General features: G+C 36.8%; 1 protein-coding gene across 1 annotated transcript in view; it reads left to right on the top strand.

The window, feature by feature from the left end:
- The first annotated feature begins 1,717 nt into the window (after positions 1-1,717).
- The window catches only part of VCAN (versican), a 93,020-nt gene continuing 82,691 nt past the window's right edge, over positions 1,718-12,046 (top strand). Inside the window, exon 1 of the mRNA XM_063293142.1 lies at positions 1,718-1,780. Coding sequence (XP_063149212.1) covers positions 1,720-1,780 — 61 coding nt within the window. The 5' untranslated portion in view covers positions 1,718-1,719. The remainder of the gene's footprint in view (positions 1,781-12,046) is intronic.

Here is a 12,046-nt window from a genome sequence, read left to right as displayed (position 1 = left end):
CAGCATCTTAAGAGGCTTAGACTCTTCCTTCCTCAAAAGGAGAGACTACCTCTTTTAAAATAATACTTGCTGCCAAAGAGTTAAGAGCAAAGATAAGAATGTTTCCTACTATTATTTTTATCCTTATGGAAATGTATGGAACTTTAATGATAGATAAATTCATTAATTGACTCAAACTCATATTAATAGTGAAGATATCTTTAATTAGTTTATCCCAATTAGTTAGATTAGTTCATCCTAATCATTCCCAATGGCAAATGACTATTCAGCATGAGTAATTGCCCATATGAAGCATATCTGGCATATGAGTGCACTGCACAATATTCTGAGACTAAACTTTGATGTTGAGCTTCAGAATTCTTATGGCTAATGGAACTTAGCCATATATAAATGTGTTAGCACATTTTTATCCAAATATGGTTTGGCAGCTTGTTCAGTATTTCTGTAATTTAATCTTTCTGTTTTCCACATGATGGAAAAAAGTAAATGTGGTTGCCATGTCATGTGTTGAAGTCAATTATGAAATCCCATTGACTTGAATAGACTGTCATTTTCTGGCTCCTTTAAATGGAGGTTGTGTGGCACAGTTATAATTCTTAGTCACCTGAAAAAGGACTAAACTGAGTTGTAATGTTTCTTTGTGAATCTTTTCCCAGAGTGGAATAAAGCTCAGGCTGTCTGTTAATAGAGTTTGGGACATACTTATACATAGTCCCGTTATGCTTGATACATTTCCAGCCAACTTCCACGATATTTTCGTAATAACGGATAAAAGCAAGTTAAATGTGGTTTTGAAACAAACACATGCCTCAGGTTGCCTAATCATGTTTGTATACGTACACATTTCTGAATGCATATATACAATCTGGTTGATAAAAACCCTGCTAAACTGGAGACACTTTTTTAGCATTGATTAATTTCATTGGCTAAGTGATTAAGTCAGATATAGGGAACCTCCAGCTCACCAGCTATCTATAAGACAGATTTCATTCTGGCCTGCCAACTTCTTTTCCCTCTTCCTAGGCCTCAACAACTCTTCTTTCCTAACCTTTTTCTAGACACTGAGAGAATCCATTGCCTAAGACTAAGAAATACAGCATTCCTGGCAATTAGTTCATTGATTCCTCTCCAAAAATACTTGTTGCTTTCTTCTTCATGAAGAAGGAACTGCCTGTCTTAGCACAGAGCATGAGAGGTATAGACAAAGAGGAGGCCTGTTACTTTTTTTTCTGCCTGAAGAAAGATATTTCTGAGGTAGGATAGGGGCTCAGGGAGTGGGGCTTCACATTGTTGAACCTTTCTCGGTGGTCATCCAGCCCTACATATGCATGTCTAGAGATCAATCCAGTCCTGCAGCCAAATTTGTTATTCTACATTTTGTGTAAATGTTGCAGGCTTTTGAACTGTTGAGATATTTCATAATATGGGTCATAATCAAGGGACACAGTCAAATTCATTTTGTGAAAAAAGAACAGTGATCAGTCAAATTTTATTATCCTTTAGACCAGCTGGCTGGGGAATTCTGGGAGTTGAAGTCCAGACATCTTAAAGTTGCCAAGGTTGATAAACACTGCTTTAGACAGTGACATGTTGTCTATAGGGAAGAAAAGAGCCCCATTTTAATAAATCTTTGTAATTATCAAGATATTTACTTTGACTGTTTTCTCAGTTTATGAAAATGTACATTGTGATTATTTTCTGTTTTGTTTTTAGGTCAAGATGTTAAAAAATATCTTATGGATGTATTGGACCTTAGCCATAACATGTGCACTCCACAAAGGTAAGAGCTATATATATGGAATGTTGACATGCTGAAACTGACTGAGAAAATTTAATGATTTTTGATAGTGAAAATATGTCAGTTATTCTGAAGTCACTAATTGGAGAGTTTTAATATAATGCATCATTTTTTTTTTTAAAAAGTCCCTTTGTTTTGAGTTACAGAAAAAGAGGAAAACTGTTTTATACCATGAGGGCTGCTATTTGGTTTTCTGATGGCGTTACATGTGTATCTTCAATACAGCAATGGGCAAAACTTGTTGGCTGGAGGTGGTTTCCATGCTTTTTTTTTTTGTCTTTAAAAATAGTGTATGAGGACTGCAAAGGACATGATAATGCTATAGTGACATCAGTAGATATGGCAGGGCTATATATGTTTAGGGGTGGGTTAAATTAAGGAAATAGGGTGATTCAAACTAGTGGAGATTAAAACTAGTGAAGATTTAATACACATGGTTTTATTTAAAAAAAGGAAAAAAATGCCTCCAAATATCAACAGCGTAAAGGTGAGGGGTAAATTGAGGGCTGAGAAAAAGTGCTGTGCTTTGCTGCACTTGCTATCATTAGCCTGGAGTAAAAAGGCAACACCTGTTAAACATTTTAGGATTTGAGAACACCTGTTGGAAAAGAGAGAGCAAGCAATATGTGGATACATAATGGAGCAGGAATGTGTTGGATGTACACATCCAACATGCACATGCGCCAGATCTCTTACTTTGGTTCAGTGAAGGCTAGCATTGCATGAATAACTGGCCATAGAAGCTAACTCCAAATACTTACATTTATAATGTAATAGAACCAGGTCCCACTGTCTGAGTACGGTTCACATGTGGTAAGTTGGATGGAAGTTATAAGCCTTTAATTTATGGTCCCTGTAGTCATTACAAAATTGCTAGGTGAATATGTGTGCAACTTGTGAAGACACATACGGAATTTCGGTTATATGCATACCTTCACAGACTGGGTGCGGAGTGCTAAAGAGCAGTACTTTCTGCATACAGGACTTTTACCTCATTTTCCATTAGTAGATTAAGCCATTAGGACACTTTAATAGGATGAACTGTTCTGTTGGGATAAAGATTTCCATAAAAGTTTGCTCAGTAGTTAGCATGCTAGCTTTAATAACAGACAAAATCTGAGTATGATACCATCACTAAATTATTTGCAAGTAGGAGTAATGCCTATGATAATATGGAATAGGAGTAAAAAAAATTCTTATAGGAGAAGTAATTTTTCTTGTAGGAGAAAACGCATATGCTTTCTCATTTTTCCTAACTGGTAGCATATTTTTCTTAGAACTACCCTGCCTCCTTTTACTACTGAAATGTACAAAAAAGTTCTTTTTAATTATAACCACAAATTATGCTTTTTTTTTTTGCAGAAGGTTATTTCATGTAGAAGGCCTGTTGTTTCAACTTCAGTAATGTGGATGTATGATTGTTTTACAGCCCTTTTTATGACTATTACTACCATTTTATATTACTAGTTTTACTGCTGGATGTATCATAGTATGGGGCAATCCATGATGAGTTGATTGATATAAAATTTATGGTAATGGTTGGTTTTACTTGTGAGGAGGTCTAGTTATAATTCAAATTCCATTTAATTAGTTTGCTGATCTCCAGGTACTTTTACATGCTTTGTGTATTCCATGGTTAAATAAAACCAGAGCCACAAAGTATCCAGGAGTGACAATGTGCCTGATGATGTGTTTCTTGGTACCTGCCAAGCTGCCTTCCCTACCTAATTTTCCTTTTTAAGGTTCTTTTAATTTGTAGAAAATGAATGGGAACCTAGTGTTCAGCAAAGCACTAGCTTCAAGAAGAAAACCTTTATTTCCAACAGTGCCTTAGAGTCAAACAGACCTCAAAGTCCAGTGCTTTTTTGCTTCTGGTAAAGGGTATTTTTCAACCATGGCAAACGTTGATTATATGTGACCCACTCAAAATTCTAAATGTGCCCACTTGCCCAAATAAGTGAGAGTCATGCTATTCATTTTAATCTAATTTTGTATAAAAGCATAAAGTTATCTTAACAGTGGTTTAATCCCATTGAACAATTCTCAATTGTTCTCAACAAAGAGAACAATTCTCTTTGTTGTGATATAATCCCACTGAACCCAAAGGAACCAGTTTCTAAGATCAAGCTGAATATAGACAGCAGCATCTGTGGGGTGTTGACAAAGATGTCATGGTGGTAATAGTGACCATATGATCAAAGTCCTGCCCTTTTGTATATGCATGTAAGGTCAATGCATGCACAAACAGGGTGGGTCTTCAGTCATGCAGTTGTGATCACCATCTTGACCTTTTTTACCTTCCCTGTGGATGGCTCCTTCTCTGAGATTAAAAGGCTTGCTGTGATTAAAAATTTTGTTCCTCATTGCATCTGAGCTTTCCTATTAAGGTTCATGGGTTTTTTTATTTGACTCCCAAGCTTTAATAGCAAAGTGAAGGTCCTACCATGAGCTGAACATAGTGAACTATAGACAACATAAACTAAAGTCATATTTTCTTTGGAAAGACAGTACATATGTACATATTGTACATCTTTAGCTATTCTTACAACTTTGTGGGTATGCATGTGGAAGTATATGGAAGTTGATGGCAATAGTTTAGCTGTTGTGAAGGCTACACTTTTTGTGTTGTGAGCTGCCCAGAATAATGCTTTAAAATGGGTGTCCATACAAATATTTTGAATGAACAAATGAATGAATGGCTTTCCTGGGAAGATTATGGAAAATTCCTAAAACAAATAACTTTGATACAGGGGATGCCAGAGTCAAAGTCCTCACTTAAAAAAAATAGCCTTCCCAACTTAATTCCTTCCTTCTGATTGGTTGTACTACAATCTCCATCACTTGTATGTTAGTATTTTGGGAAGTGAACTACAGCAGTTGGTGCATGCTAGCTTAGATTTGGCTATATTAGAATATGGAATAGCCCTATGCTGTAATAGGTTATCAACAATTCAGATATACCTCAGGAACTGCAGTGTGAAATGGCTGGTTCATATAGATACCTTTCTCATATATTCATTAAGGATAGGTACCCCAAATAATGCAACTCTATCAATTCACAATACACAAGATATCTTCATATCAAAAATAGGAGCAGTGGCTAGATGCAAGAACTGGCTGTAATAAATATGGGAAGTTGGGATATAATATATCTGGTGGGCTTGCCAGGAAAAGATAGAATTGCTGTATAAGTCAATAACCCAAAGGAAAGTGTGTTGATAATAGGGCTGTACAAACCATTTTCTTTGGATGCTGCTTTAGATGCTTCCTTTCTGACAATACCACAAGTGCTGCTTGTCAAAGTGTGCGGCAACTTTACTGCAGAAGCATCTTCTGTGTATAAGCATGCATGCACAGGTAACCTGAAAAGGCCCTTGGATTGGTTGAGCTGAATTTTTGGGAGATGCACCTACCTTGCCATTTAAATTACAGTATTTCTATGACTTAAGCACCCCTATGAATTATTAGCAAAGCTCTAATGGATAGTGTCTTTATATAATCTAACCACTTGAATGGCATTGGGCTCGATTCTTTTTTAGTTGTATGTTGATATGGTCAGCAGTACAAATACCATGTGTACAATCCTCATATATTGGCTTTTATGTAAATAGGCCTATGTGCATATTGACTTTCCATCATGATTAGTTTGACTGATAACTTGATAGGACCACCTGGTATTTGCTCTCCCCCTTCTTCTGTACATATGCATGTGCAGAGTGTACAGAAAGTAGTTTCAAGGGATTCCTAGAAGTCTTAATTGTAGAGTAAGTAGCTCTTTGAAGTGTGTTCATAGAAGGCTGGTGAATTTTAATTAATAACCAAATAATGCACTGAAATGTTTCATAGTCTTACATATGCTACTACATTTAGATGTATGTGCTATTCTAAATGCCAGCGTTGCAGATGGAATGTACATTTGGCTAGCTTTCCATGATTTACAGTGAGAATTTAAAGAGTAACTGATCCATCACCATGGCTGATTTACATCCCCCTTCCTTACAGTATGTAGTAACTCAGACTGTGAGCCATTTGGTAGAACAAAAGGGGTTTTGTTAAGATTCAATTTATTGCCTTCTCTGACAAGCTCTGAGCAAGTTTTTGCAGGTACATGGAATATCTACTTTATCAATCTGTACATAAACAGGTTGATCTCAAATAGAATATTCTTATACCTTTATATAAGGCAATTCCATATAGACCATTTTTGATAGTACAGTACCACTCAAGGAATGTCTAATGTTTCAGGGTGGCTTGTAGGGAGCATTTGTTTGCACTGTGTGTTGTAGAATATGATTCACAAAAACGTTGAAGGGACTTGAATACATACAAGATGACATTTTAAAAACTCAAAGTATTTTTGGAACATGTGTTATCAGACCTTGGAAATATATATAGGTGCTTTTAAGCAATAATGGTATTCCACAAAGAATAAATGGACTGAAGTGAATTCAGTGCTTTTTGCCCTTTTCTAAACAATGTATTTGCAATTATTATTCCTGGAACTTTGTTAGACCCTTGTAAACAAAATAAAGTAACATATTTTTGAAGTTTGTTTATATTTTCAGTTCATGCAATACACATTAAGCTTGTGTAGGCATGCCTGTTCTGTTACATATAGTTTAGACATGCCATTGTTGCATTTGGCTGATATATATATGGGATATATAATAACTCATGAATAGGTTCATGTAGCAAGTCCTTCTGGGTGGCAAAATACAAGGTCTTTTTAAAAAATACTATTCATTATAACTGCTTAGTATGGCTTGTTGGACAGAATGTCAGAAGACAAAGGAAGCTGAAAGCAGAGTTGTATTTTTTTTTATCTAACATCAGTTGGATCTCAAAAAGCTAAGCAGAGTAAAAATTGGTTACTGCTCAGATGGGAGACCACAATGAAATTCCAGAGCTGCAGAATAGGTTGGTAAAAATAAAACAGTTTTTAAAAAATCTTGGAAGAAGGTAGTCACAAATTACTTTCATATTTGCCAAGAAAGCAGAACTATTCATGTTGATACCAGCAGTTCAGCTGATTTTGAGGATGACTTTATCTGTACCTTATGCTTTTTATATTTTTCTACTTCATTTATGTTTTGGTTTTATAGCAGATTTTAAATTGAGGTTCAGCTATAGAACAATTTAGGCTTTTCCTAGTGATTCAGCAGTGTAAAGCTGCAGTGCAAATGCTGCTGATAGATTTTTGTTTTATTATTTTTTAAGAGAATCAATGACAGATCCAGCCTCTTCTTCCATTTACTAGACTATTCCTTTATTTAAGAGACATGTCCAGACATAACCAGATGGAAATCTGTCTGAATCCATACTCCATGCTGGTTTTCTTAATGGCATAGCCTTATTCAAAATAGGTGGTACAGGAATCACCTGGAAGTTACCTGATCAGGATATCCAAGGCATTGTTAGATTGGTTTGAACATCCCTCCTTGGAAGGGATATTCCCTCCACCCAGAAGCCTCTCTTTTGAGAAAACCTGTTTTGTCTTCAAGAGGCTGGTAGAGAGTAAAGGCCAGGGCTTTCTGTGTCATTCTAGGAAATTGCCCCATAAGTATAATCCTGGATTAAGATTCTTAATAATTTGTGGTAGCTAACTTTGGTTAGTACCATTTATGTTCTATTTTGTTTTAAGGTCAATTGACCATTTTTTTAATGCATCTCTGCTAGATTCTTTAATATATTACTGGTTTGAGAATTGGAGTTGTTTTAGCTGGGGACGATTCTTATCTATGTGCAGACTGTCTTAAGGAGAGAACAGGAAAGCTCAAGAAAAGGGGTCATATTTCCTTAGAAGTGGAGCTGTTGGATTAATTCAAGTTGAGATTTCATAATTGTAAATCATGTGACTAGTAGTAGCATGCCTTTCCTAGAAATATATAATAGACGGTGGTGGTGGTCTGGCTGCTTGTCCCACCTTGTAGAATTGGAAGAAGAGGTGCCTCTCGGTTGCCACACATTCCTTCCTTCCTTCCTTCCTTCCTTCCTTCCTTCCTTCCTTCCTTCCTTCCTTCCTTCCTTCCTTCCTTCCTTCCTTTCCTGTGATTTATGTTTTGTCTTTCTGTTAACTACTGGTGTTAAAGATGATCACAAATCTACACAATAGTATAATGTAAACATCAGCAAAAGCATAAGTAATGCATGTTAAAATCACAACCATAAGACAACAGAAACACTCAACATGTCCCTAGCTTAATCAGCTGAAGCCTGCTTAGTTGAGACTAGACTAAAGAAAAACAGCTTTGCCTCCAGGCTGAAGTGGAATAGAGATGGAACTAGCCTAATCTTTTTGGAAGGGAATTCCAAAGCCAGGGAGTTGGCCCTCTTTTGCATCCTCAGGAGGCTTTTCTCAAACGATGTACCAAATCATTTAGAGTTATATAGGTCATAACCAACCCTTTGAACTGTCCCTGGAAAATGTGGTCAGTAAAATTTATAAAGAAGCAGAGAACACAAAACAAATGAACCACATCTACCTTATAATCGGATATCTGGCTATAGCATTCCAAACCAGCTGAATTCAGAGTACAGATAGACCTATGTGCAGTATGCTGTGCTAATGCAGTTTGAATGTAACTAATAGTCAGATCTGACATCTCCAGGAGTGGGCTGAGTAGGGAAAGTAGTGGTAAACTCACACTGCTGGTTATACCTGAAACCTGTTCCAGGCTGAATTCAGAAGGTTGTTAAATCCCTGCACTAAGGTCACAAAAGTTTTGTAACACTTTCTAGGGAAAGCTTTTTTTCCTCTCGAGTCTTTAGTAAATGTTTTGGTGGAAACTTCAAAAGGAAATGTCCCATTTTTAAAAATGAGGATACAGTGTTTAATGTTTACGGCTTTGAACAAGTAAGGGTTGAGACCTCCTAAAAGGAGAAGATGGAATTCTGATTAACATCAGAAAGAATAACAGATTTCATTCAATATAGATAAAAATTCTAGCCCTGATTTCCAGGCCGTGGGATGTAAAATGTACAGCTCCTTTCTGGACTCTCTGGATACATAACTATCTCACTTTAAGTTAATTAAACAGCTGAACAGCTGTTAAAATTGCCTAGGACTGGAATACATAGGCTTTTTGGAGAAGGACTAGATGTTTAAGAAATTCTTGTTATGCAGTGTTCTATCTGTGCACATTAACTGAAGAACAGGATCCTTGATCTTCTGCTATATCAGAGGCAATTCATAGTTAAAAACTAAGAGCTTTGGCACCTCACTTTATTCCATCAGCATGTAGTTCGGCATTGATTTACAAGCATAAAAATGGAAAAATGATTCCAAAAATAAGTCTGATATTATGATATCTTTAAAATTGGAGTAGTTATGTGGGTGGTTACTAGACACTCACATATTTGCAGCTGTTATTTAGTGACCGTCATTCATGGTAAGAATTAAATTACAATGAGATGATTCATAAATATTTGAGGGACTTCTTAGGGTTATATGTTGTAATTGTCAATCTCTCTCTCTCTCTCTCTCTCTCTGTATGTGGTACCTTTGGAGCACTAAAACATAAGGACACTGCTCATAGTCAGCCATAGGAAGGCAAGATGGCAAATGGTGACCTTGCATTATAACATTAGCATGCAGATTGCATGGCTTAGGTACTAGCATTAGACATGATTACATCATTATATAATTGTTCTATTTCTGGGATTTGTCCCCATTTTTATGTCATTTTGTCTTGCTGCTGACACTGCTGTATCAGATTAACAATCTGTTTGGTTCAGCATCTTGTTCCTATACTGGCTCACAAAAGGGTGTAAGAGCAGTAGCACTTTTCTGCTTTTAGACTCTGACTGATAGTTTACATTCATTAGTAACTGCTCAGAGTCGCTCTTAGTGTGAGATGGGTGGTGACTAAATTCAAAATATAAATAAATAAAATATAAATATAAATACATTACTGACTCTAGACTTGGCAGTAACTCATAGCTACCATGATCTGAAATGAACTTGTCTAATGAACTTGTCTACTGCCCATCCAAGCTGGTTGTCATCATTTCATAGCAATGGTTTCTATAGTTTATCTATGTAGGAAGAAGTTGCTTATTTTTATATGAACAAAATCTGCCACCTTTCAGCTTTGGTGGTTGATCCTAGCATCTAGTATGAATACAGAGAAAAACCTTTCCATTACTTTGCTCCTCCTGTGCTTATTTTGCAAAACTCTTATCAATCCTTTTCTGCCTATTTTTTAAAACACATCTTTCCCCAGCTCAGTACTCTCAAACTGTAGAACTCCATAATCTCATAAAAAGATTATTTGAAACAGGAAATGCAAGATTATTTAAAAGTTCAGATCAATGTATGTTCTCCAGGGTAGCTGAAGAAGAAAGGTCATTTGACCTTGTTAGACCCAAGCAACCAAAGTTATCCCAATGAAGGATTAGTTCTGAATCATATCGAGCAATAACCAATGAATCTTTCTTCTTCTTTCTTCTTTCTTGCTTCCTCCTTCCTTCCTCTTCATTATCTCCTCTTCTTTCTTGGCAGCTCCCCTCTTCTCTCTCCTGTTTTCTTCCTCATTTGGTATCTCACCATGTTTTCTGCCTAAGCTAAAAAGCCAGATCCTGTAACCATTGGTTATACTTCAGAAGTCCAGGTATCAGCAAACTTGCATATTATAAAAATGCTCTTTGTAGCACCTTTCCAAGGAAAAGTCTGTTGAGGCTCCCAGCTCTTGTCTCTCATGCAGTCATTTTCTGCAGCCTCAATTATTAATTCACACTCTGCTGGAGCAATTTCCTTGCAGACCTGCTGCTAAGTGAGGTTACTGCAGTTGTCTGGCTTTCCAAGGTTACCTTTCAGACCTGTCTGGGTGATTTTGCTTCCTGAGCTTCTACTCTATTGTTATCAGTATTCCCACTTGCCTTGGACATGATTTTGGCATGATTGCAAATAACTGGAATCGTGGCCTGCATGCATTTAACCTGGCTCTCAGAAAGCAATTCACTTAACCTGTCAGCAGCTCCTGTTGAACAAAAGCAGTTTGATTAACTGTGTTCCACATATCCTTGTGCTCTGTAATTTAGATTCCTTGTGATGTAACTTTGTCACAATGCAAGCTCTGGCTTTTTCTTTCTTCTCCTACATGACCTGCCAGGGAATCTCCTCTGGCGTGTGTTTTGGTGTGACATGATATGCGACCACTCTATGGGTAAAGAGGGACTATTCTGATGTTGCCCTGCTGCCTCAACATACTTTCTTTTCAGGAGATTTCATTTACTGTTAGTACAGATTCATTCTGACCTTAACGGCTTTAATTAAAAATCTTACATAACACATGGTATTCGCTCTATTGTGTTTGCATAGTTGGATTGTATTTATTTATTTATTAGGTTTATTGCCTATCTTTCCTCTACTAGATCAAGATGGCATACACAGAACTCCTCTTCTAGTTCTCTCCCTACCAACAGTGAAGATTGGGCTGAGAGAGAGAGTGAGCTTACATGGTTGAGGGAAGATCTGAGCCTGGCTCTATGATATTCTAATCCAGGGCTTTAACTTCTTCTTCTTCTCAACTTACACATGATCATGAGAAGGAGATTTTCTGGATTTCCACATATATTTTCAGCATATGGTCTGTACAGTATGCCTATATTATTGCTTTTGGTTCCAAAGGGAAGCTGTAGAGTGACAGTGTTTTTAAGTAGCAATAGGTCAGACACCAGGATAATCAGGGTCACCTAAGCTGTAAAGAAGTAGAATCTGCTTATTTCCTTCCATCCATCCATCCATCCATCCATCCATCCATCCATCCATCCCTGTTCTGCCTGTCCTTTACAGAAGAATTGGCCTTGCATTTTTCTCAGACTAACATCAGACTTAACATCTCTGACAATGTTAGAAAAGTCCTTATTACTGACACTACAGACTGGTTATATTAGGGTTAATACATCTGGAGTACAAAAATCTGGACAGCCACTAGACAGCCACAACAGCAAAATGTTGACTGCTATCTAGTGGTGATACAGTTTTTGCAGATCAGATCTGGTAGAAGGAGGCAGCTTCTAAGGGAAATACGAGGGATAGAGCTGTGTATTATGTAACAGGCTATTATGTTATGCTATCATGACACATATTATGTTTAATCATGCCAGATATCATTAGAAGTTGTGACTCATACATGACTCTGCAACCTTCAGATACAGTGAAGAATACTATTCTGTTGCCAGTATTAAAATATCATTCAGGGTTCAGTGTTTTGCCTGTTTTTGGAGAAGATAATATCTTGCTCTTCA

This window comes from Candoia aspera, chromosome 2 (assembly GCF_035149785.1).
Source record: "Candoia aspera isolate rCanAsp1 chromosome 2, rCanAsp1.hap2, whole genome shotgun sequence".
NCBI classification, from domain to species: domain Eukaryota; kingdom Metazoa; phylum Chordata; class Lepidosauria; order Squamata; family Boidae; genus Candoia; species Candoia aspera.
The sequence above is the reverse complement of the archived record's forward strand: the minus strand, read 5'-3'. Positions and strand labels throughout refer to the sequence as shown.